The following is a 26,264-nucleotide window of genomic DNA, read 5'->3' as shown; positions in this document are numbered from 1 at the left end:
CAATTTGTTTCATCAGAAATGCTACCTTGCTCCCTGCGATTCATTCCAAATCTATTCCAGGGCAACACTAAACAGACATTGCCCAAACTAAGGGTTAAACCCATGATGCTGCCAAAGAAAAACACTGAGATAAGAAATACCAGCTGCCACTGTTTGGCTTATAGGTTTGACCAGAACTTCAAGAAGGAGCAGAATCAGCCCCAATTCAGACTCCTGGTCCCCATACCATCCCACGATCACTTATAACAGCTTCAGGCCATGCTGAAGACCTATGAGGCTCTGAAAGCTCAACTAAACATTTGGATGATTATCCAGATGGAGCCTTAAGGGCAAATGTACAATATCTGTTAGCATTAACTAATGCCTTGTAATGGACGTCTGTAATATCCAGACTTCATTATAGCCTAAAAACAAGTGGCCCTATGTCAAACTCATCACTGTTTGCAGAAACAAAATCAAGAGGCGGAAAACCTGAAGCAAACATAAAGGAAGAGGAGGTATTTCTTTGGTGGCTTCTCAGAAACCAGGTTCACGAGGGTGTAGATGATTTACAAGTAGAGAGCGTATGTAACTGTCATATGGGTATCACATTCATGTACCAACACCTTCCTGTACGTCAGCACACCTAACTGGTTTGGTAAAGGTTAAAAACCACCCTTTCTTCTTTTTCAATCACCGTGACAGCAAATTGAAACCTACTGTTGCCACTAGTGCTTCACACACAAAAAATCTGCTTCTGGTAAAAGTTTCAGAAATGTCTCAATGTTGAGTAACTCAGGTTTTGGTTGTATCTTGTAAGGGGAACTAGAAAGCAGTGTTATTTAAAGTGTTGTGTCACCAAGACATTTTTGGCACGATGTATCCTGACACCATATCCTAACTATTGCCAGGACCTGTAAAAGCGTGTGGAAAAAAAAACAGTGGTTTTATTTTTCCTGTGTCTATTTGAAGGGTTAGTAATATAGAGCCTGCTACTACTAGTAAAAGTATTAAATAGATTTGATAGTGTTTTTTATTATTAACTACTACTAATAATCTATCTTTTCACATGTGAGTGGAAGTATGTGATAAAAGCATTCCTTAGCAAGTCTGTGCAATTTACTCTCCAGCCATGACTCACCCCTTACCCTGAGAAGCAAAGCCCAGGTGACCCAGCTGTGGTGAACACAGAGCCATCACTGAGGCAGTTTCCTTAGCAACATAAGCCACACGAAAAAACATCCAAAACATCTTCTACCTCCTGCTTGCTCTTCCTTGAAGTTGTTCTAAGTAAGCCGATGCTAAACCTCGTACCTGAATCAATGTATCACAAAGCAAATCCTTTCACTTACAAGCAAGTTAACTTTTAGCTACTGCCCTGACTTCAGGCTTAATAAGGAAAAATAACATTAATTTTTTAAATCTATTATCTCCAAACACTGCTTGGGCTCATAAACAAATAACAGAAGCAGCTTCTGGATCCTCAGCTGATACTGATTGTCATTAGGGATTTGTTGAAGTTAAAGAAACCGTGGCAATTCAGAGCAATCAGCCCAGGATGAGCTGGGTGTTTATGGGTTCCAGCTGCTCATGATCAAGGCTAGATTAAGAGCAGATAAATAGTTCACCCAGGAGGGGGGAGGGATGGTTTCTTGAGGATTGGTCTGTGTTGTTTCTTGCTGAGATAGTTTGAAGAAAAGTATCTCAGGGATCTTTTTTTCAGAGGTGTTGGACCAAAGAACTGTGAGCTGTTTGAAATGAAGAAGGCTTATAAGCAAGAGGAAAAGTGCCCTTTGTGCATTCAAGGTATTGTGTCCAGTAGTCCTAAGTATTTCCTATTTGTGTGTGCATTGTTTCTTGGAGTATCTTTGCTCCTTGTATTGCAGGCTTTTGGAGAAAAGTGTGTATGTTGTACTGCATCAAGATGCCACTTTTTATGTTCACTGTAATCTACATCAAAGTTCAGAAAGCCTGAATGTATTACTTTCCTCCCTGCTGTAGGCATGTGGTCATGGAAGAAGTGTGAAGAAAGGAGTGTGTTGATTTATGCCTATCATTGTCTGACAGGAGCAGATGTGGGTCTTGGAGTTTTAGTTTAGCTGATGGACTGTACTAAACCTGACCTGGTTCTGCTGCTATTACATGTGAGTTATCTTTGATGCAGCTAAAGCACTTTTGAAGTATTGTAGAAGGTGAAGTGGAGCCAGCTTTGTAGGCAATAATAACAGAATGAGATTATTTGGGCTAAAATGAGTCAATATTTGGAAAATTTCACTGTTGGTAATAAAATCTTGCCTGAGGGATGCTGATTGATGCTGCCTGTACCAGATGGGAGAGTGGGTTTGTAGCATAAGACTGAGCCTGAGTGCTCCTGTGGACACCCCTGATGGGGATGCAGCTTGGGGGGGAAAACATGAGGATGCAGTCAAGAGAAGACATGTAGGCACCAAGTTATCTCCTTGGGAAAAGAGTAGTCGTGTGTTTCAGCTAAAGGAAGAAAAGGTAATTTTGGAGAAGATGTAAAATGACAGATTTGAGCTCTGGCAGGGCTTTTCTGTGGTGGCCCTGTCCCCACCCAGCATGAGGGTGCCTGGCCTGCTATTCCAGGGCTGTGAGCCCCTGCTGGCATCAGAAGCATGAGGACTTGGCTGTGTTATGCTGACACTTGTTCTATAAAATTGACAGCAATAGTGAATGATAGCCCATATTTCTGCAATATCTTCTTCCTTGGGACACCTACCAACACACTATTGACAATGCTTTTGAAGGCTGGATTTTGGCCAGGTTCTTGGAGAAGCAGTATTTTGGCCTTGGTCCCACAACAGGGAGCTCCAGTTCATAATGCTTATGATCAGAGATGAGGGACTTGCTTTCTCTTTTCTGTGTGAACTACCTCTCCTAAATAAACAACCTGTCTTCACAGCATATGCAGGACTGTCTAGAGGGTCTTTAAGGGTGCTAACTGCCCAACCTGAGTACCTCCTTGGTCTTGGCTTGATGCTTCAACTCCGAAGCCACTGCTTTCAGTTGAACAAGTGTTTGAGCTCAAATGGGTGTTTTTGGGTGGGAGCAGGTGTCTGTAGTGCCAGACAGCAGATCTAATGACATATCACTGGAGCTGTTCTGGGCTAGACTATAGCAATAACTTATTTAATATAATTCTGAGGGAGCCAATTTTGGTGGTGTTGGAGTGATTACAAACATTTGAGGAAAAAAATGAGTCTTTCCATCCTTGGTCCGTTGCACAGCTCAGGACTTCTCTGCCTATTTGTGGATGGAATTTATTGTTGATTATTGTATTCCTTGGCATGAACTGAAATTTCAGCCTCCAGGTTCATGGCCATTAACCATGGTGGAAAAAAGTGACCCATTTGTCTCACATAATGAGTTTGCCTGTGGAAGCTGTAGCCGCTTTGACTGACTTATGACCGTGGCTGGGTACTTGCATCAGGTGCAAACAAAAACAGCCAGTCTGGACTGGGTGCCTGTGTGTGTGACATGATGGTCCCTCCTGCAGATACTGGGCTGGGAGCAATGCTCCACACCAGCTATGGCTTACTGGTGCCCTTAGGAAATTTGCTGCTTCTGTGTTGAGTGTGGTTGTAAAGGTACAAAGGAGAAGAATTCAATACACCTGATCCTTTACAGTGAATTCTGGGCAAGCCTTTCAGCTCAAACTTTTTGTCTTGCTTTCTCTGACCACTCTGACATTAGTAATTTGCCGGTCTTTTTGATTCACCAGCATAAAATGAAGCAGTCATGATTTGTATTGCAGGAGCAAGGACGGGAGCTGAAGCTTTCAAGCACCTTATGTGTATGCAAAGGAGACTAATGCATCTGAGGCTGTGACTGCTCTAAAGACTACTTTAAATCCTGGAGTGTGGGCCTGAGTGGAGTTTGAACAAGCTGTGTGCTTATGCAATTAAGGCAAAGCTGTGCTGCTTCTTGAGCACTTACAGCACTTGATAGGGATTCAGACAGGTCAGACAACTGCTATGTGGTCATCTCTTTAATCCCCAAATAGAGGGAAATTGGTCCCTGTGGTGCATGGAGGAGCAGTAGGTTTCTGTCTCAGGCTGTGTAAGAGCCAGCTCAGATTCTGAGCAGTGACTGCCATTTCAGCAGCACCTGTGCTCTTGTTTTGCTGGTGGTGGTGCTTGTTTTTGTGGATCAGGAGTCTGCAATCAATTCCAAAAATATCAACAGTACAGTTTGAGCCCATGAGATCAGGAGTGGATGTACACTTTGAAGAAAGCACTGAAGGAAAAAAAACAAACACTTGAAAAGCAGCATGAATTTTATAATCATGGTTAAGGACTGACAGACCAAGGCACTGTTTTTTCACTGAGTGAAACAGAAAATAAGGAATCAAAATTTCCATGTTCTGTTTCAGGTTTTTCATTAACTTCTATTTAGAGGCAAACAAGTGCCATCCTTCCCTGCTTCTACCTCCTACAGGCAAGGTAGAGCTGTAATTTGGAACAGGGCTGTCCTATGACTTTAAGACTGTACAATGATGGAAAGCCTTGGTGAATGATCCTATGGAGATATAAAATGATTAATCTACAGGCATCTGAGAACACTTACGACTTAGCTTTTGGTTTGGTATCTGTTATTGCACTTATGGGGCTGTTAATAATCTCATAATGCACATCAGGCCTTATCTTAATGATTAAAAAATGATTAAAAAGGGTCTGTTTTATCTCTAACTAGCAAGAAATGCAATTATTTTAAGTAGTGCAAGGTCTCTACCACTCAGAAGTGATATTAAATGGTTTTAATAACTTGGCTGGAGGGTTCTTTCAAGGTGCTAGAAGCACACCATCCCTCAGATGAGCATGTTGTGACAGCTCTGGAACTGGTGTGGGGGCAATGCAGAGGGGCAGGGAGCCATGAGATCAGGGCAGAGGGATGTGAAGACATTGTAGGAATAAGGCAATTTGCAGTCAGGTGTAGTACTTTAGCTTGAGGACAGCTGGGGAGGTAGCTGGGAAAGGCCTGGGTGGGAAATCTAACAAGGATGACAGAGCTGGGGGACACAGAAGGATGAACATGTGCTTAGTGGAAAGTGAGAGGGCTGAGGGGGAAAATCTCTTTTCCTTCCACACCAAGACCTTGTGCTGACAGAAAATCCCAGAAGCAACCTTTGTTTCCTAAAGCTGACCTGCTAGTGCCTGGGAGGCAGGGACAGTGCTGAGACCTTCTAGGTCTGCTGGCAGTGCTGGGGTGCTTCCCATCATGATCCCCCACCTCTGAAACTTCCAGTGCTCCTCAAAACCACACAGCTTCATGCAGAGATAATTAACTGTGTTATTAGCAGGGATCAGACTTCTGTTCTAAGTGGAATAAATCCAACCGTAAGCATGTGGGTGTTACGTAGATGGGCTTCAGCCATTTTTCACTTGTTCTTCCCTCACAGGAGACATGTTTCATCTCCCCAACAGCCTTTACACATCAGCAATAGAGTTAAGAATTAAAGCAGAATAAAAAATGTACAGTTTTTCAACCTTGTCACATCTCTAAGATGGTGTTCTCTTGCTCAATTCAAATAAACCCAGTACAGAAGAGAATTGCTGATAAACTGAGATCTTTCAAAACTCCAATTAAAGGCAATTTATATCTCCACTGATACTAGGAAGAATATAACTACTGCTGGACACAGCAACTAGCAAGACCAGCTTACCAACTGAGAGGTGCAACTGACCTGCTTTAGAAATGGGCAAGGCTCTGCTGAGCAAATTGGAATTAAACTGATTGACACTACAGAAATTTGGCCTGTTATTCCTCCTGCACACCCCAACAATGCAGCTTGGAAGTGATGTTTGAGCAGTAAGTGGCAGGTATGTGCCTGTGCTGTGCTAAGTAAAGCCAACTTCATCTGAACCCAGCCCAGCAAAGATTATCAATGTGTGCCTGAAGCACAAGGGTTACAAGAATCTGTGGGGTTGCATCAGAAGTGCAGTTTTTTAGTTCTGTACTGGAGAAGCTTTACATAAATGACACCTAAATAACTTTCTGCCCAACTCCCTACTTTACACCTTGTTTTATTTCTGGTGAAACACCTATTGAAATTGCACTGCCACATACCTTTGTTAACAAACAAATGTTCCACCCAACGGTGTCTTCCTGAGTGCGCAGAAGTGAGTCCCTGGCCACACGGGAGCCACAGGGACTTTGCCACTCGGTTCAACTAGCACTAAAACTACTCCTGTAAAAGTGCACTTCTACAGTTGCACTGCAATCTCTCTGCTCCAGACCTCTAGTTAAATGCATGTCAAAGTCTAGGATCAATCTGCCTGGCAGTAAATTAATGGCCCATGGTGTAGCTACTGCTGTGATGCCTCTTCCATTAAGAGTAGCGGTGCTGCCTTAAGTGGCTTGTATGTCCAGAATAATGGTGCTTGTGGCTTGCACCTGCATAGGGGATGATGCTTGTTGCATTTAAACTAGATTATATGGCCCAAAAGGCATTGCTCAGCCCAAGAGGCACTGCAGAGCTGCAGTGTTCCAAAGGGAGACTTGTGGAACAGGGGACTTCTGGCATGTCCCTCCATGCATCATTTCAGGAAGTTTGTGCAGACCCCTTTGCTGTTTGGGTTTTGCTGCCTCTGCCTGCCCTTCACCTACAGGGATGTAGCAAGCGTCAGTACTGCTGTGTTGGCAGCCTTGAACAAGCATGCAAAAGCCAGGAGACTCCTTTGCTACCTCTGCCCCTCTGCTGGCACAACATCCAGCATCTAGTATGGGTACACTGATCTAGAAAATGATCCTTAAATATTAAGGGCAGAGATGTTGGGCTATTCTGGATGCATGCAAGGTTCCAGTGCACTGGGCTGCCGCTGGCATTTTGGATAGTAGCCTAGAAGGCACTGGACTTGGAAAGTTCAGTGCTTGGTGTTGGGATCTCCCAGCAGCCTGCCAGTTGGCATGCAAAGCAGCACAGAGAAGGGGTGACTTCTTCAGCTTCTTTAAAAGAAAAAGTAGAAAGGGGAATAAGAAACATTTACCAGCTTTGAAGGTGGGAAGGGTGCTGAGGCTTTCTGTTTTCCTTTCCCATTGCTGTGCTCCTTGTCTCTCTCGGGCCCCATGTTGTAAATCCTACGCTCTCATCGGAAGAGTGCTGGCTGCAGGCTCCCTCCAGAGCCCATTGACGCAATCTGGGTCATTCAGAGAAGGTTGTCAGGAATGATCCTACACCTCCCTGCTATGCTGGCACTGAGCTTTGCCTTACAGAGCATGAGAGGTGCTGGGTTGATCCTGAGTCCTGTTCCTAAACCTGTCTGACACAACCCCCTGCAGCCCTGGGGCTCCTGGGGGGTGTCCCCGGGGTCCTAACTGAGGTTAGGCAATGTTGGGACACCATGTTGGGGACACAGGGGGAAATACCCTGTGGCATCTAGCCACCCATTCTTTTGGGTGGCGAGAAGTCAGTGATGGAGGCTAGGACTGGGTAACCCTGTGAGGCAAAACCCACCTGCCAAGGGGCTGCCAGAAAATAAGGGGATTTCTAGCAGGGCAAGGAAGCCCTCCTGGGGAAAGGCAAGAGTAGATTATGACAGAGAGCTAATCTGTATGGCTGTTTCATAAGTTTCCCCAGTGCCTGGACTCTGTGCTCAGCAACAGACATTATATGTGCTGAGAATAACTGATTTCTCAGAAGCACCATGTAAAAATATGTGGAAGTCTGGAGCAAACTATGGCAGTTCCTTTATATTTTAGTGTTATCTAACAAAATCTCTCCCCATTCCCACACCAGGTTAATATAAGGGGCCAGATGAGCTGTCAAGCACCACAGTTTGGTGGAGGCCACCCTTCACTTCCCAGCTCACGTTTCTCATGAATCCTCACCTCTTTCCTTGACCCTATTTTAGGTGTTTACACAGACATGTGTAAACCTAAGTCCTAACATGACAAACCTATCTCCAAAGCTGCTGTTTAGACCATTGTCAACCTTCTACTCATTTACAGCAGCCAAAATTCACAAGCAAAGGCAGAATGCAGGTGCTCCTCCAGCCCAGGGACCACACCACAAGGAGTTTTGATACTGTTGGTCCCTGTGCTCAGACCAATTGTGCTGCACAGCAATAATCATGAGCAACTAATTTTCAAGACTTTCCAGATTGCTATTATGTGAAAATGAAGACTTAAGTTCCCAATTGGACACTTGTCCTATTGAGCTGCAAGTTTTTATCCAAATTATTTAAATGCTTGCTGCCTCAGTTTTATGTTTGTCCCTGACCTGCCTGTTTGCTATTCTTGAATTAAAATCACTGTGTAGGATACAGTTCCTCTTCTAGCAGCTGCTTCTTCTTGTACATGTTTGGAAAAACAGACTCTGAATGTATTTTGGGGAATATGGATATTCCAAACCAGCTCAGGGCTGGAGTAATGGCACTGCTGTGGTACAGCATGATGTCTGTAAGCTGGGTAGTGTGGAAGTTTGTGCTCTGCCTATGGGAAGTTGGTGTGCAAGTCCTCAGTCCCTCTCTGTTTTAAATGCAAACATAAATGACTCCAATTCCCCCTAAAGTCAATAAAGATTATAAATATGAAGTCAAATAAGACCCAAAAGCCCAATAAGTGCATTAAAGCTGGCAGCATGTTTTAATTTACTACTCCTACACCTTCAATTTGCCTGACACAGCTGGGAAGTGCTGCCAGTGAATGCTGCATGAGCTCCTGTGTGTGAAGTTGGAGGGGAACGGACAGTGAGTTACCTGCTGGCTGTGAGCCACAGCTTGGAATTTCCTGACAGTTTTTCCTTGTGGTTCCGAGAGCAGCTTGCTGTCAGGGAGTGTTTCTTGCGTCTCTTCCCTACCCCATATGCTGTTTTCAGTCTCTATCGCAGCGTTCTGGAGTATTTTGTTTTCCAAATGAGGTCCACAGGGTACTCTAAGTTGTCCCCTTGTGAAACATCACAATATGGATCACTTAAACATTACTCTAAGCCTCTAACTCCAGCCCACAAATGCTACCAACAGTGAATTCATTCCTCAGAAGAGCAAGTGTAATTTATAACTCAAAACAGCACTTGAAACTGTTTGACTAATAAAATGTCCTTCACTTGACTCCTCAGTTAGAGCCTGGCTCGTGCCAGCCTCTTTTCAGATGTAATCACTCTAGGAAACACTTTTTCAGTGTGCACTTAGCAGCAGAGCCTGAATTTGCTCTAATACATGCTTTAATGTTTACTCCCCAACACGTCATGGCAGCCCATCTAAGCTCTCTGCACCATCCCCATCCCAAATGCCTCAGCCCATCCTGCAGCTTCCCCCCTTAAGGATCAGGTTTACCTTAGCAGCAGCGGAGCAGCAGTGCCCAAAATGGAGATTTCAATGGGATCTGGCAGGGAGATTTTCCCTCTCATCTACATACTCCTGTAGTTTCCACCTTTGGGAAAACAGCCTATCTACAGGCAGAAGGTTTCCATATATCTTGTCTCTCAACGTCTTCAAATACTTCTTACTGCTCTTGTAGTTTCCAGGCAGTTTTAATTACTTTCTGTTTTTAAATAGAGGTGAAGCACCAGAATTCAGTAACTATACAGAAAGAAGACGTCAGAAGGAAGTGGGTATGAAGACCCTCTGAATAAAGTCAGCCTAAAAAAAGCTGAGCTTTCTCTCTCCAAACTTTATTTCGTGAAGCTCCTCATTATCCCCACCTTCATAAAAACTCTTCTTCCCATCTGCTCTGCCTGTGCATCCCTGACTGCCGGGGCTCCTCTGGGACATGATGGCCATTCCTGTGAGGGCAGGATGCTCGGCGTGGAGTCAGTGCCTTTGCTGTCATTTGCCAAAATTCATCCCTCTCATCTGCTCCTGGGAAGAACACTGCAGGAGTCAGGCAGAAAAATGAGCTCAAGTTGGGGCAGTCCCAATATCGTCCTGAGCCCGTGGCCAGCGCACAAACAGGCAGCACCTCTCCTGGCCAACCTTTACTTTCCGAAATGTCAGGGCTGTGTAGAAGCAGGCGTTCAGCTCTTTCTCCAGTGCTCACTCATCCCTGTGTACTCTTGCATGTGCTGATGTGAAATCAGGGGCTTCCCAGCCTTTCCCTCAGTCACCTCCATCAGATCACTTTGTCCTTGGGTGGTATTTGCTTTTCTGAGTCAAGAGCATGCCAGCGAGACGCTCCCGTTTGTCTCTGGCTGCTCGCTGATTTCCCACGCTGTGTTCTTGCTGTTTGCTCCTACGGCAAAAGCAGAAGCTGCTTCTGCTGGTGTGGTCCACAGTTGGACTTCCCCCCCCGCCCCCCCGCCCTGTTTAAAACGTAAGGTCTCACAAATTAAGAAGCTACAGCCTGTCTAGATCTTATACCAGTCAGTCTCTGATTCATCAGAGAATCTCCTTGGTAACTAGCTGTTCCTCTCTGATTTGCTACTAAAAAGCTCTCCCAATTTAAAGATAAAATACAGTGAAAGCAGAAAGAGGAGCTACACCATATAGATACCTTATACAGAAGCATATGTCTTGTGTGCAAAGAGCTATACTGGATATTTTCTGATGTGTGTGGGAAGCAGCCTCTCTGTGAGACAGCATGCTATTACCCTATGGATGGCAAATGTGCCCCAGCTGCCTCATCTCTGCTAGAAATCCTTTTTCCTGCTCCAGGGCCAGTAACCCCATCTGCAGGGTAAATAATCCCACAGGAGAAGATGAGGTTGGCATTTAACAAGGGACTCAGCAGTTCATGCTTTAATAAGCCAGATTTTTGGCCTTGCGTGGGACAGATTGCCAAGTACAAAGATTCAGAGATGGGGTGACTTTCTGCAGGAGGTGTACCTGATGTGTTTGATGCTGTCTGATTACCCTCTGGCTCTGGTAATGAGCCCCTGCTGCCTGACCCCGTCCTCGGCACACAGCAAAGTGCTGCCTGTGCTCTGGTGTCTGTTGGAGTTGGAGAGAAGGTGCTCACTGAAGATTTGGGGAGTTTTTTGTTGTTCATTTGTTGTTGTTTTTTTTTTTTTTCCTAAGAACCAGCATTGCTGGAAAAGTTGATCCCAGGTGAGGCTAAGAACACTTAGTGTTTGAAATAGTGACTAATTGTGCTCAGAAAGTCAGTGTAAGTGAAGAGTTTGACCCATGAATGCCTGAGGCCAGGAAGCTCTGTGGTGCGACTTGCCTGGGGTTATTAAAGGATAAGGCAATGGTACAGAGCTAGAAATGAGTATTCATGTTATGCATGTCTGGTGCACCTACAGCCAGAAAGCTCTGACTCCCTGTGCATGCTGTGCCTGCTCCAGCAGGACTGTGCTGCTGAGAGTGGGGCTCTCTGTGATGCTGAGCCCACTGGGGTAGAAGAGGGGACAGACAACTTTAAATTAGAGTGCAGCTGAGCTGCTTTCAATTCTTTTTACCAGATAAATTAGAAATCAAAAATCGTTCCTACATTTCTCTTGCAAAACCCAGCCAGCAGCCCTTGCCTTGACTCTTGCCATAAGCAGAGGGAGAGAGGCAGGTCCTCAGCCCAGACACTGGGTAAGTCACCTTCCTCTCCATATTTTCTCATTAGCTTTATGAACTTCCTGTCCCATAGCACTAATTCCTCATTGCTACAACAAACAGCAACAAAGCACCAGATCCATGAGGGGTTTTTTATCCCTGCAAGAGGCTTTTGAGCTCACTGTGAGAGCTTGCTCAGCCCTGGGAAGCACTCAGCAGCTGGAGGAAAATTCCTGCAAGCAGTTCTGGCAGTAGGGCTGTTGACACCATGGGTGTCATTGACTTAAGACAAAATCTGTGTTCCCATAAGGTGTTGTGGTGTCTCTAATGTCTGGGCAGGAGAAGCCCAGGATTATATACTCTGCTTGGGCAGGTATGATCCAGACCTGCTCAGATTCAGACCTGTGGTTGCAGATTGTTTAATCTTAGCAGGCAAAAGCTTGTGTTTTAATGTGCTGCCCATACCAGCAAAGCCAAAAGTGCTCACACCTTCATTTATCAAGTAATATGGCTGACAATAAACTGGTTCTGATAAATGAGGGTTGAGATAATCAAGCTCATTTTTGATGCAATTGAACATGTCAGGAACACGACCTCATTCTGGATAAGGGATGAGCTCTTAGATAATCAAAGTTGTGATAGGCAAGGCCTGACTGGCCCCCCTTGATCAGGAGAAAAGGGATGATTGATGCTCATCCTCTTCCTTCCTGCTCTCCTGCTGCCACTGTGCTGAGGCCTGGGGAGGGCAGGTGAACCCCTGCTGTTGGGGTCTGGTGCTACTGTTTCAGACCTGAAAGGAGGTACAAGAACCCTCTCCTCTGCCTGCTTCCTGCCTTTCAGTTTTCTTCCTGAAGCTTCACAACCTTTGCTGCTACCATGTTTCTGGGCCCATGCCTCTTGGTGGGAGGGAAATGGGGGGGCAGAAGTAGCCCCTGATGGGAGCGATGCCTGCAGGCATATCCTGGTTGGCTTCATCACCAGGATCCCTTGATGGAGGGAACGATGGAGAGAGGTCAGGTCCAACACCACTGGTGCCAGTGTTGGGGTCTCTAATACCCAGTGCCATTCTGTGACCATGGTGGGGCTGAAGCCACCAGCCTGGAAAAAGCAGGATCATTTCTTGTTTTGTCCAGGGGTAGCAGGAGCTCATCTCCCCCAGGTGAGCATCAGGGCAGAGCCTGGGTGTCATGTCCCACTACACAATTCTCCTGGAGCAGAGGATGCTCCCTTGGAGCCTGTCCTGCCCCATGGAGGCAGTGGGCAGAGCTGAAGATGGACTGTTTACCTTTGCTGAAGCTCTGGAGCAGCCAGATCTGAATTTTTATGTTATACATTTTAATCGCACTGTTGTGACATGGACCATGGCCTGGGGAGAAGTGGAAAAGCATCAAAATCTGCTTATTCCTCACCCCTCACTTGGTGCCTGCATTTTTCAATTGGTTCCCCTGCAGATACCTGCAGATAACATCTCCTTGTCTGGGTTATTGCCCACCCTGCGTGGTTTTAGTTACAAATTCATATTTATATATACATAAAAAAGAGCTTATGTACAGTGTTTTGCTCTTCCTCTCTCCTTTGCAATGTATTTCTATTTTGGGAAGAGGAGCAAAGGTGGCTGCAGCTATTTATAGCAGGGGAAGGAGCATGAAAAAGGATGCCCACTGCCTAGATGGGCACAGGGCTGTCTGCCTGAGGGCAACAGGGGGTCCCTGCCATCAGAGATATAGGGTTTTTTGATTTTTTTGTTTCTTCCATTTTATTTCAATTGCTGGTCTAATGCTGAATCAGATATGAACCTAAAGGACTGTTAGTGGCAGTGAAAAAAAAAAAAAAAAGAAGCGTGTGGAGCATTGGCAAGTATTTTTTATGAATTGGATCTCTTGAGATGAAAGCTTCATTACTGTGAAACAATGAGCCCACTATACTCTTAGTAGTACAAATGGGTTTCATTTGTATTAGGAAGATACAAGCTTATTACTTTTAGTTTGTTCCTGTAGCACCAGGAATGTTTAATGTGATAATCAATGTAATTGAGGAACTGAAATTACAGAAAATTGCAACACTCTCAGGAGTGATAATGGCTGCAGCTGCAGCATGGCCAAAAGGTTGGGAGATGGGCACAGGTGTGGTTAAAGCAGACTCACATCCCAAGTGTGGATGATCCCCTGTCACACTGGGATCCATGGGAGTGCATCAGGCAGCTCTGGTGCAACCCTTGCACGAGGGGCACCTGTGTTTGAACAGGTCTTTCCTGACTTAGGGTCACCCTGGATAGGGTCACAATTTGGCCAGTTTGGTTTTTGGGGTTTTTTTCCTCCTCCCTCTCCCCTGACATTGCAGAAGGCACACTTTTGACACCCAAAACCTACTGCCAAATTCTCATGTCCTTTTCCCAAGTACAAGGTTGCTAAAGATTTTCAATTAAATGTTTCAGAGCCTTAAACAGAGACAAAACAACATTTCCTCTCCAGCCCACTGCTCATAAAATGTGATGCTGTTTTGTGAAACTTTTCACCTCTGAAACTCAGTCTGTAGCAGGCACCCAGCATGCTTTCAGCCCAAATTCTATGAAAAGCATAAGTAGCAAGCTCCTTGGAGGACCTGTCAGCTATAGGAAGGTCATCTATAGCCCAGCAGCGTGGAGCTCCTACTCTAGCTCTGGGGAGCTGCTGGTTGCCATGTACCAAATCCAACCGCTCCTGCATCTCCAGGCAATTTCTCTGCTCATTTCATTCCTTCTGTGATACAGTGCGTTTTTTTGGTTGCTTGTTGGTGATTTACTCTGTGTTAGTCCATAGAAAAGGTGGTGAGAAGGAAGGCAGCTCCTTTTCTCTGCCTTGGCAGCTGCCCCCAGGGCAAGAAGGCTGCATGGGGCACCTGGGCTGCACTGCAGGCTGCCCAGACATCAGCCTGGGCAGGGATGGATGAGGAGGAGTACCTAGAACCCAGGGAAGATGGAATGTATTTCAGATGCAGCCTCTGAAGCTGCTAAATTAAGTCTGAAAGAAACAGCAGCCTGAAAGGGTGCAGCCAGGTTTGTTTTCAGCCCTCTCCATTTTAATCTGTTTCACTCTGAGGAGGGAAATTTTCTCTGTTAGAGAAGTTGCCTTGTTCTAGTGGTTTCTAATAAGTCACAGCTGTAGTCACCAAAAGCTGTTTGGTGCCCCCCCTTTTGGGAGAGCTGCCTGAGCTCTTCTCCCATGCCAGGAGACGTTCCCATCTGGCAGCATTGGAGCCTGTGCCCAACGCTGCCCCACATCACAGGGCTTCCTCCCACTGCCAGTCTTGAACAGAGAACTACAGAGAAACCAGGTTTGTCCATTAAAAGAACTCACTTTACCATGTGCCATCAGCTGTGCCATGAGTTAAATTTAAGCCTATTGCAGTCAGATGGTACTTCGAGGGACACTACGGAAGGCAGAGCTGAAGGTGGTTATTAATGGGCTGTAGTGTTCATGCTCTTAATGCAATTGCTTACATTACAAAGCAATTATCAGGGTTTAAAATTTCAATAGCATTTGGAAGGCGTATATGCCTGGGGGTTTTCCATTTGCAGAGATGTTTCTTTTATGGTACCTTCTTGCCTAGTAACTTCACCATTTTAAGCACATCAAAGTGTTTTAGAAACCTATTTGTGATCTTTGTTGAAAAACAAAGGCAATCCTGCCAGCTCCACACAGAATACTTGCTCCCTCGCAAGCTGCTCCTAGGGCTCAGTTTGGGTTTTGTGAGGTTTAATGAGGTAAAACCCCCTGTGCAGTGTTTCCTGCTCCCTTTCTTAAATTCTGGCAGCACATGGTTCAGCTGGGGCACTGCACTTCAGTGCTCTATCACTGTGACACCATCAGCTTCTCCCTGTCTGTCCAACCCCTTCAGGAGCAGCAGTCACTCGCAGTAAATTTTTGCTTGGAATAACACATCGTTCTTGTGGCCGTCTCCTGGTGCCCTGCAGACAGGCTGGCTGAGGGGTTGGGAAGGGTAAACCTTCTCCATCAGCTACCAAAGACAGAATTTGCTGCTGATAACTTGAGGTGGTGCCATGGTCGAAAGCAGGGCTTTGGCAGGTCCAGTCCAGCCCAGAAGGGCCAGAACTGAACTGGGACTTACGGGAGGAGGTAATTCAGACAACTCTTATCACTTAGCAAGGGAGAGACTTTCTGCAGAGAAGACAATGTCCAAACCTGAGAATTCTACGCTTTCCAGCAGTGCCACAGTTTCCTTAAACAGCATCACAGACTAATTATCACACAATGGTTTATCATGTGCACAATGCATATGAAACCACACAGGTAATTTCCATAGTAACCATATGAGATTCAAATGCCAATGTTGTATACTTCATAGTACCACGCACCTATATGTCCGTGCAATAAAGCAGATACGTCTTTGTTAGTCAGTGTTTTGTTTCTGGGCTTCCAGTCCTTGGCTTAGAAGCATTTGCAAAACCTTGATTACTCATGTGTAATGCTCTTGCACTAGACACATGCTTCTGTAATGCCTTTAAGGTTATGTGGAATTCTATTTGCAATCCCTCTCATAAAAAAATAACACAAAACACTTGCTGCTAAATCTGTCTGTCAGCAAGTAAATGCCAGGAACCAAAATGACTATTATTATTACTGTTATTTGCACCATTCCAAAATCCATTAATTTGCTTGTTGCGGTGTTAGGTAATGAACGCTTCTGCAGCAAGGTCACAACTCCATTTTACATCAAATAACTATCTTTACTCATGTATGATACATGAAGCATATTTCTTGCTTAGGGCATAATGTTTTATTAACATTATTTTCCTTTGTTCTTTCTTACAGATTGTCTATTATGACTCTAAAGATTGCCTTCATGACATGTCTTTTTTAATTCAATGCATAATTATATAAAACAGAAATTCATCTGATGCTACATTAATAAATCTCTCATAATTTTTTTTTAAACAGGGGGACGTGCTGCTATTATTTACCAGAAAACATGGATTTAGTTAAGCTTCATGGAATTTTTCAGTCACTGACACATGTATTGTGTACAGGCAGAGCAATGATGGAAATGATGTGAAAGAAAACTGTTCAGTTCAAGCCAAAAAGACTAATGGAAGTAGTAAAAATAGTAAAGATATGAAAGCAAGAAGTACTGAAATAAATATCTGAGATGGGAACTTGCGGGGAAGGTTCACTGCAGCTGCAGACGTGCCTGGATGAGTGTCAGCCTGGGTTAATTTGCAGGGTGACAGATGTCTTGGGAACAGGCAAATGCTGAAGAACAGAGCTGATGTCCCTGGGTCAGGTCTGCTCATGGAGCTGAGCCACTCTCAGGTGTCCTTGGAGCATCACTGACTTACTGCAGCTGTGGCTTTGGCGCTTGTCTTTAAGGATGATTGTGCAATCCCCCACCACTGCAAAAAAAGCCTCACCTCCCTCCTGGCAGCACAAACACTATTTTGATTGACTGATCCTATACTCCTTCATCTGCTTCATCCGGTTCAGCTGTTTTTGTCTCACCTCTGGCTCTTCCTTTGACCCCAATTTTCCCTTGATTGACTCTGACCATGTCTTGCTGGGCTTCTTAGTGCTGCCAGGTGTCTCTGGTTCCCCCAGCTCCTCCTCAAGGAGACTGGTCTTAAATTTATTTAGGCTGCTCCTAAATACCCACCCATGCTACCCTAAGACGTGATTTCACAGTCCTCTTCTGTGGCTGAAAGTCTCTGAAGGGTGCCCCCAACTGTTGTAGTATCCATGTGCAAGGATGGAGCAGCAACATGGTCCCCACACCCGAAACTTTGAATTTGCAGAAGGTAAGTGCTGCTGTTACTGTTTTGTAGATAAAAACCCTATTGGTTGGCAGATATTAAGTGTTTGGCTCAAGGTCACAGCGAGTATCTTTGAAGTCACTTGATAAACACTTCATTCACAGCAAAGGATGTGCTTTGGGCTGTGATCTTATCCTATAACAAACGCTGAGATACGTTCCTCCTCTTTCATTCTAGCCTAGTGGTATATGTTGCTCACAGTTAATAATCAGTGGAAGATCATTAATTTTACCTTCTGATATATGTTTTTAATTTCTTTATTCATAATGAGTTCATTGCTGCAGCAGCAGGAGTGAAATATGTGATACTACTGGAATTTCTTTGCAATTCAGCATTAATTAATGTCCACTTCTTGCACAGCGTTAATAATAACATGCCTAATCTTTCAGAGGCTGTTGTGGAAAATTCTCTCTTTTCTAGCTGGCAAGAAGTGAGATTTGCATTTTAGCCTTTTGTTTAAACCTGGCCCTGAAGGGGTTTGAAGTGTTGTAGCAAAGCTGGATGTAGCACCCTTTTTATCCAACCTGGTACCATGTAATTGGGATTCCAGTCCATCCGCTCACCTGGTCTCTTCATGTTTGCTAGTCAGCACAGGGAAGGACATCCCATTTCCACAGAAACTATGATGAACTTTTTGTTAGGAAAACAGGTCTGTCAGCCATTATTGCTCCTCTTCCAGCAGAGTTTTAGTTAAATGCACTGTAACACTTGCTACCTCTGAGACCCTTTCCCTCCCTTTGCATGGTATAGACTCCTGGTTTCTGTATGGTGATTTTCCTCCCCTGTCCATCTTAATAATAACATGCTGTAAGTTTTGCTGGTCTTTGTCTCTCTGGAGGATTAGACATGCCATTTAGCAAAACTGGCCATCAAGGGATAAAAATACATTAGTAAAATCAAGTCACCGTTTGCCTATACTGTGAGATTTGTCTTAATACCATTGCAAGGTTAAACTCGTTTCTTCACGGGTTAAAGGGATGGATTTACTGGCCTGAAATGCTAATTTTTATTTCACCATACCTTGCTGCTGTTTTATGCATGTTTTCCTCCTCAGCCCTGTCTGAGGGAAAGGAAGGGCTTAGGGTTGGGAGTGACTTGCTGTCAGAAGTCTAAGGCCGTTGCACTCCCTATTCCTGACCCTTTAAAGCATAGTGTGACCTTTTGAGTATACAGAGAGCTGAGAACTTTATAAAGGCACACAGATTTAAACAAGAGATGGTGCTTCCTTTCGTGAGAGCCCTGTCAGGCTGTGTGGGAACAGGGTAATGTTGCATGGCAAACTTGGGAATTTCTGTGTGACCTTGCTGCTAAAAGCTTCATCTTGTGGCACCAGAGAATACCCCTGAACTTGTGCATGAACTCTAAATATTTGCTGTTATGAGGCTGCTGAATGTGCAGCTGTGGAAACCAGTTCTTCACTCTGCATGCTTGGGATAGCATTCCCAAAAGCTCTTGCCATGGCCCGGATCATTAATACACAGTGTCTAAGGACAGCCTGGGGATAGGACAGCCTCACAGAGTGGAGGGGTGTGCTAGAGGGGGTTCACCTTGTCCCCATGGCCATCTCTGACACCTTGCTGCAGGCATCAGATGTGCCTGAGCTAGAGGAGCAGCTTTGCTGGCTGGGACAGATGCAGCTGGGGAATCCTGCACCCTAACGAGAGTGACCTCTTTGCTGCTTATTTTACAGCCCTGTTTTGCTCCAGGTTGGAGCTCATCCAGTGCTTGTGCAAAGCAGCAATCACAAAGCCAAATTTTGGATAGGCTTTGGGAATGTGGAGGCACTTTGAGGTCTTGTGCATCAGGGATGTACCAGGAGCTGCATCTGGCTGTTCTGCCCCAGGAGGGCAACCAGGGCAAACTGCTCCTTTCATACATCTGCACTATCACATTGGAAAGAAAATGGAGGTGACAATTATTGCAGTTTCCCATCCTTGCTCACCAAGGCTTGGCAGGGAGATGGCACTCATTGTTACAGCCAAGCCTGCCATCTCCTGACCCAACAGCTTTGGTGGGAAAACTCAGAGGGAGGGATATTGTATCATGCTCCATCCTGCTTCACTGACTTATCAGTTCTTGCTTTTGTTTTTGTGCCCAGTTTGGAATATGTGCAGATTTTGGTCAAGGAAAATGAACAAAGAAGAATGCTAATTACTGCACTCTGAGGGCAATGGCATCACTGTCCCCATATTGCATCTGACTTACTGGGCCTAAGGGAGGGGCTAAATACAAATTCCAGCAGCAGCACAAGCTCTTTAGTAATATATCATCTCACTTATAAATGTGCTTTGCAGAAAAATAACTACTTAAAACCTTCCTCTTTGTTACACTCACTGACTAATACAGCCCTGAGTTGGTATAATGCTGTCTTTCCACAGCTCTTCTTTGCATGTCTGTGCTGAATTCATACGCAGAAGTTTCTACGAGGAAATGAATTGCTAAAATTCCTAATGAATTTGGTTATCAGAGAGGCTTTTCTAATAAAGATAATACACATCAGCAGAGCTGGCAGGTTTTTACTGGGGCAATTCTTCATTGAGTCCAGAGTAGATTTCTGTGATAAATCTTGTTAGTGCTGTCACTCTTGGTCCTAATGGTGTGAATAACCATTTAGCTTGCAAAACAGCAGAGCCATTCAGTGGCTCGTGGGTTTTGGCATCATGCTCAAATGTTCTCCAGCCTTTCCTGTCTTTTGCCAATCTCTCTGACTAATTCACCAAATTTTTTATAATACAAGAGAGGCTCCCACAATAAATCTCTTAACCTCTGCTGTTCAGACTCTTATGATAGATGGTGCCTACTTTCATTGCAGGATGTGATCCCTGCTGCAGTTACCTGGCTGCATTATCAGAGACTGAGGTGTAACACTTTGTTCTTAGAGCACCTGCATGATTTGTTTTATATCTTTGCCTTTCAAAAGCTTTTGAATTGCACTTCCTCTCTGGCTTTCACAGCCAGTTGCAGCTCTGGACTGAACTGAAGCCCAAGCGATAAGCCCTGCTCTGTATTTTTTGTGCAGAGTACAGCAGGTTCATTCATTACAGGGGATGATGCTGCCTGTTGAGCCACCCCCAATCAGTTGTGTATCTCTTGAGCATCACAGTCTGTCTCATGGAGACACCCACAGCCTGAGGCTGTGAGTCCACACTGTGATGTTTGCTTGCTATCATGAGGACAATGAACCTTGTTTCCCTGGTCACAGTGTAATGCAGGGCACACACCCTAGAAATGGGGACAAGTAGGGAATTTGGAAACAGCTGGCCTCTGCCTGGTACCTGGGGCTAGTGCTTCTTCCTTGCCATGTGCTGTGTGGGACCAGTGGATCTTAGTCCCACTGTGCCAGCTGCACTCTAGCAAGTGGTGGGAGGGTTTTTTTATATTTCTTCTTTTAAAATATCTGTCGCTGTTCTTACATGTCAACAAACACAAGTGTCTGCAGCAGAGACAGTATCTTAATGAGTTGTTTAGCATCTGTGGAGATCTTGGCAAAAACAAAAAAAAATGAATAAATGCTAGATGGTTCAGTGAGACCTGTATCAGATTTATCTAATACTGACCTTGCAAGAAGTCCTTGGATGATATGAACTGGCTGTTATTGGTAGCGGAGAAAATAAAGTTGCAGCAGTTTATACCAGCTAAGCACCTGGTCATTATGTCTAATGTTGTAAAAGTTGCTGTGGAAGCACAGGCTAAAATCGCTATTCATCTTTGATCCCTCAGCAATGCAAGAGGCTCTAGTAATCTCTAAGATTATCGTTATAGAGAGATCAAATTTTATATACAACCTGCTAAACCATGTATACAACATGTTTCAGTTCAAAGAGGAAAGTACTGCATGTGCAACGTGTGTGGGTCTCCCCTCCTCCTCTGTGCCTCTTCTGGGCTTTTAAGAGTGAGTCTGTGGTGCCTTGGAAGTCTGACTTTGCAATGCTGTGGGTGCTCTGAGCTGAAGGCCAGCACTGCTGGCCCAGCACCTGGTATTTCCAGAGGAGAAAGTGGAGCTAGGTAGGAGTTACCACATATTTACATATTCTTGGGGAGCAGAGATGGAGCCAGGCTGTGTTTGAGAGATGATGTAAAACCATTAGAGGAATATACCGTCCTGCAGGACTGGAGTTAGTGGCTTTGCTGTGACTACAAGTTTCCAGGTGACTTTAATTACACTCCTATGTGGAGGAGGGTGTAAAACACAATGGCACAAATAAACAAAATGATCCAACTAGTAGGAGGCACAGTTGCAGGCTCTTAGTTTCCAATGCAACATATGCTCCAGCCACTATTTCTAGATTCCCTGTGTATTAATACATGTCTTACAAGGAGCAATTAATGTGAAGGCTTTCAAATGCCAAAGCAGAAAGTCACTGAGACCAGGAGCCAACTTGTTTTTGGCTGTCTTGGGCCAAGCCTGGGACTGTTCCCCAGGCTTCAGTGATAGTGGGTTTGCCCTGGGAGAAAACATAATTCAGATTGCAAAGCAGAACAGATCGAATTTTGTAGTTTTCTTGCCAAGGTCTTGTTCTTTGAAAGTCTTCTCTGGTCTTGTGTAGGACAGTGCAAAAGAATGGATTTGGTAAAGGTTAGGACGTTTCAGTGACTGAAGGAAAATTGCTTTCCTCCCTCTGGTTCCAGTAGTAATGCTATGTATCTGTTCATATGTTTCTTAAAAAACTATTTGTGTCCTTCCAGCAATATTTGATACCCTGGGTATCTCACAGGCTGCAGAAAATATTTACTCTGTCTCATTTGCCCTTCTCTCAACAATGCACATGCACAAAAGACAGATTTGAAGTGTTTGTGCCTTTTGATTGACAATAGAAATCTTTTGCTTTGAATTTTGGCAGAATGTTCATGGTCCCAGAAAGCTTTTCAGTTAACTTTCATTTTGTTTGCATGACTAAGCAGTGGTTCTGCATCACTTAATTACAAAAGATTTGCAGAACCTCAAAAGTGTTTCACTGCTGGAGAAAAATCCAGCAGTAAATCCAGCTTCCATGGATTAAACTGCTTTAAACTAAAACCCCCAATGGCAACAATTCTTTTTCATAGAATCACAGAATAGTTTGGTTTGGAAGGGACCTTAAAGATCACCTACTTCCAACCCCCCTGCCATGGGCAAGGACACTTTCCACTAGACCAGGTTGCTCTAAGCCCCATCCAACCTGGCCTTGAACATTTCCAGGGATGGGACAGGCACAGCTTCTCTGGGCAACCTGTGCCAGGGCCTCACCACCCTCACAGTGAAGTATTTCTTCCTAATATCCAACCTAAACCTATCCTCTTTCATTTAAAAGCCATTCCCCCTTGTCCCATCTCTCCGTGCACCTGTCAAATGTACCTCTCTGGCTTCCTTGTAGTCCCCTTTAGCTACTGGAAGGGGCTCTAAGGTCTCCCCGGAGCCTTCCCTTCTCCAGGCTGAACAACCCCAGCTCTCTCAGCTTGTCTCCATCGCAGAGGTGTTCCAGCCCTTGGAGCATCTTTGTGGCCTCCTCTTGACTCAGTCCAGCAGGTCCTTTATTTTGGGGACCCCAGAGCTCAATGCAGTGCTCCAGGTGAGGTCTCAAAAGAGCAGACTAGAGGGGAAGAATCCTGCATGATGCCAGATCATGTGCATCTTCTTGACAATCAACACCCCCAAGTCTTTCTCCTTAGGGCTGCAGATGATTTTTCTCCCTTCAAGTGCAGCCTTAGGTAAGAGGAGACAATGAGGCTTCAAGCCTCTGAAGAATCTGGGTGTGGATGGTGTAAACAATGAGAGATGTAAGAAATAATCCAAGCTACTGTCATGGTAATAATGTGAAACACTGACTGCTGGAACTTCCTACCACATCAAATATACTGCCATGAATTATTTAGCAAATCTAATTGAATGTAATTTTGCTATTCGAGATAAGTAGCCGCTAAGCTCAGTCTGAAAAATCAATTTGTATATGCCATAGTACTGATATCCCTTAGAACCAGCCTGGGATCATCCACAGCGCTGCCTACTTTACACTGCAGTTTCATGCTCTTCTTTTAGTATTAGCTTGGCCTGGGACATCCAACAGCCCTGGGCTCTCTGAAATTTTACATGCAGGAGGATGTAAATCTCCTTGAATTTCCAGGGTGGCAGACTTCTCAAACGTTTCTTTGTCCCTTCTGGAGCATTTACAATACTTTTGGGCAGTACAACAGACCCGCTCGGTTCACCGTGTGGTGCAGAAGGGCTTTGGGTTTGCCCAGAGCAGCTGGCAAGGCTTGCAGTGGGTATGCCATGGATCTGCTGAGCCATAGTGAAAGCAATCCAGGATGTAACAGCTGGAAAGTAGCTCTGCAGTGGGAGCTAGAAAACAGTGTAAAGGGGTTCTGTAGGCTAAGAAACCTAGATTTGGTCTATCGAGGTCAACATCATCTACTGGGGATTAGGTAGGATCAAGTAATTAATGAAAAAGATAATTCATACCAGTTTTCTAATCCCTACAGACAGTGTGGATGACACACTTCTGCTGTCAACCCTTCTATCTATGTTTTCCTGTGAAGAAGTGCAGAGAAGGGAAGGATGGGCAACAGGCTGCAGAGGTTGTCACTAATACTTCCCGAGTGCTCTTCTCTGCTGGTCCAGCAGCCCTTCTTCCTTGCAGATATTTGGTATGTCCAACTCAATGCCTGCTCTGGCAGCCTCACTGCTAGGGTATGCCAGCTCCCTCTGAGTCCCCTAAAGCATGGAGCAGTGCAACCTGTGCCTGCTCCAGCCCCACCACTGTCACAGGGAGGATGGTGGTGCTGAGTCAACTTATTGCTGAAATTATTCCTGGAGACATCATCAAGACTGTTAAAAACCTCCATTACTGCAGTTAGATAATTTGAATGTAGCACAAAAAGCAGCATCCTGGGGGATGCCCAAACTCTGGTCTTTACGTGACTTAGCCTAATTGTCTCCATGGCTCACACAGTCAAAGTATTTGCATGGGAGCTGGTGTGTGATGGGGCTGGAGCTGCAGACTGGCAGGTCCCACAGCTCTGCACAAAGGGCTGGATTCTGAACAAGCTGATATCCCCCTTCCTGGTTTTCCTTGTTGGTTCTTACTAGGAGCATGGTGGGAGGTGTCTTTCTCTTAGGATGTACATCCAAATGACAAAAAAATATAGTTGCAGTCAAAGGTAAGCTGACCAGCCAAGGATTGTTTAAAGCAAAATTATCCCCTTGGTCCACAACAAAGTGGTTTGCTACCTTGTGAGTGCTCCCTCACCTTGTGTGGATGTGCAGGTCTAGGCAAAGTACAATTCCATTTGACATCTTCAGCAGTAGGGCTGAATGACCTCAGTGGAATTTTTTTGCTTCAAAGTGCTCAAACTTTTCACAATAATGTCCTAAGTCAGAGTGATGGTTATGGGTGCAGATAGGAGGAGAGCTTCTGAAACTGTCACACTCATTGTTTTAAAGTTCACAAAATACTGTTTCAATACTTTCAAAGTTAAACTCTTGGACTCTGTTTCAAAATAATTTTCTAGTTTTAAAATGTCCCTTAATTTAAAAAATAGCTATATTTTAAAATATTTAAAGTAGACTTGAAATGAAATGTGGATTTTATTATTTAAATAGAAAATGTCCTTTTCAGATCAACTGCAACTACATTTTTCCTCTCTGACCTGCTTTGTCCATCAGACTGGAAACTCCATTATCTCTCCATTCCTACAAGAGAGATTAGATTCTCAGCAGATGGAAATGCTGATCTCTGAAATTGGGTGCTGCTTCTGCCAGTGCCCAACCTGGACCCTGAGATGGGAGAGCACACAGCTGGGTTGGCCATAGGAAGAGATTGCACCAGGGAATCCCTGCTGGGTTTTGCAGCAGAGGTGTGATGTTTCAGCACACAACTGCATTGCTCTTCCTGACAGAGCAGCTTTGATGCCAAGGAAGTAGAGCTCGAGTGCTCCAATGCTTGCAGTTTCAATATGGGTAGCTAAGGTTGTCTCCTACAATGTTCTTAGTTTTATTGCTGAAACATGATGCACCAAATTACTCAACTGCAGCAAGTGGAGTCATTTAGCCTTGTTGTGAGAGCGTGTTTCTGGGTGCACATTGCAGGGCTCCATCCTGCCCTGCTCTGCAGCCTGTGCCCACTGACACTGCCCTGGTCCCTTGGTGCAAGAATGTCCATTCACTCTCTATGACCCTCTGTTGTGGGGAACCTTAATGCTACATTAAAAGTGATGTAGTTGTGGAAATAAGTCATTTTCTTTGTCCCTGAGTTCCTGCTGTGGCTGAAGCTGCCAGTGCAGGAGCAGGCAGAGAGCAAGAGCTCAGATACACAACCCCCAGGCCAGACTTGCTGAACTCAGGAGGAAGCAGGGTGTTGCCACCCACAGCTATGGGTCTGTGAAGGTCAAATATGGCCAAAAGCCATTTAAGCTCCTCTGGCCTTCAAGGAGAGGTGGGCAGATTTGTAGGCAGCTTTGGTCCTGCTAGGAGAAGCTTTGGTATGCTTTCCCCTCTGCACAACGTGGGACACTTCCCACCTCCCCTGCTGTAAATGTATTGTCTCCTCTAAAAACTTTCCTGAAAGCTTGAATTTTGCTTTGCCTCTGCACTCTTTGCAATCATTGCCTGAAATACCAAAGCAGCATGTTCGATTACACTGGACTTGGCCTCTGCCTGGCAGCACCCAGCCCCTCTGCTGAGACAACTTGCTCAGAAATAAATTTTCAGATTAGCATAACTGAAGTGGGAAGGGCTTCTAAAACACTGGTAGAGATAAAGCAGCATGATCAGATGCAACATGCCTGTTTTCTCTGGGATATTGCAACAAGATGTGATAGATGGTCACCCCAGCAAAGACAGATAAGAAACGCCTGGAGGTAGAGGGAAGAAACTAAGAACATCTTTCCTACTGCCTGTTTGTAATAGTTTGTAGAGCACTACAAGCTAAACTCTGTATTGTCTTTAGCCTGCATTATTGTCAGCCTATAGCATTCAAGAGCACTTCTGACTCAGAACAGGTTTTATGTGCACTCGTTTTTGTCTTTATGTCTCTACAACTGTGTGACACATCACCGAGGCTGCA

General features: G+C 44.8%; 1 protein-coding gene across 8 annotated transcripts in view; it reads right to left on the bottom strand.

Annotated features, from left to right (window-relative positions):
* LOC135419486 (calcium-activated potassium channel subunit beta-2) overlaps positions 1 to 26,264 on the bottom strand; it is a 145,344-nt gene that overhangs the window by 41,125 nt on the left and 77,955 nt on the right. Inside the window, exon 1 of one of the 8 annotated variants that reach the window (XM_064665885.1) lies at positions 9,273 to 10,210. The exons of 4 other annotated variants lie outside the window; for them this stretch is intronic. In XM_064665885.1, coding sequence (XP_064521955.1) covers positions 9,273 to 9,346 — 74 coding nt within the window. In that variant the 5' untranslated portion in view covers positions 9,347 to 10,210. Of the gene's footprint in view, positions 1 to 6,986; positions 7,108 to 9,272; positions 10,211 to 26,264 lie in introns of those variants that run through there. 3 more of the 8 variants (XM_064665881.1, XM_064665880.1, XM_064665882.1) reach the window with 3 other exon arrangements.

Source organism: Pseudopipra pipra, chromosome 10 (assembly GCF_036250125.1).
Source record: "Pseudopipra pipra isolate bDixPip1 chromosome 10, bDixPip1.hap1, whole genome shotgun sequence".
Lineage (NCBI taxonomy): Eukaryota > Metazoa > Chordata > Aves > Passeriformes > Pipridae > Pseudopipra > Pseudopipra pipra.
This window is presented reverse-complemented; position numbering and strand designations above follow the sequence as displayed.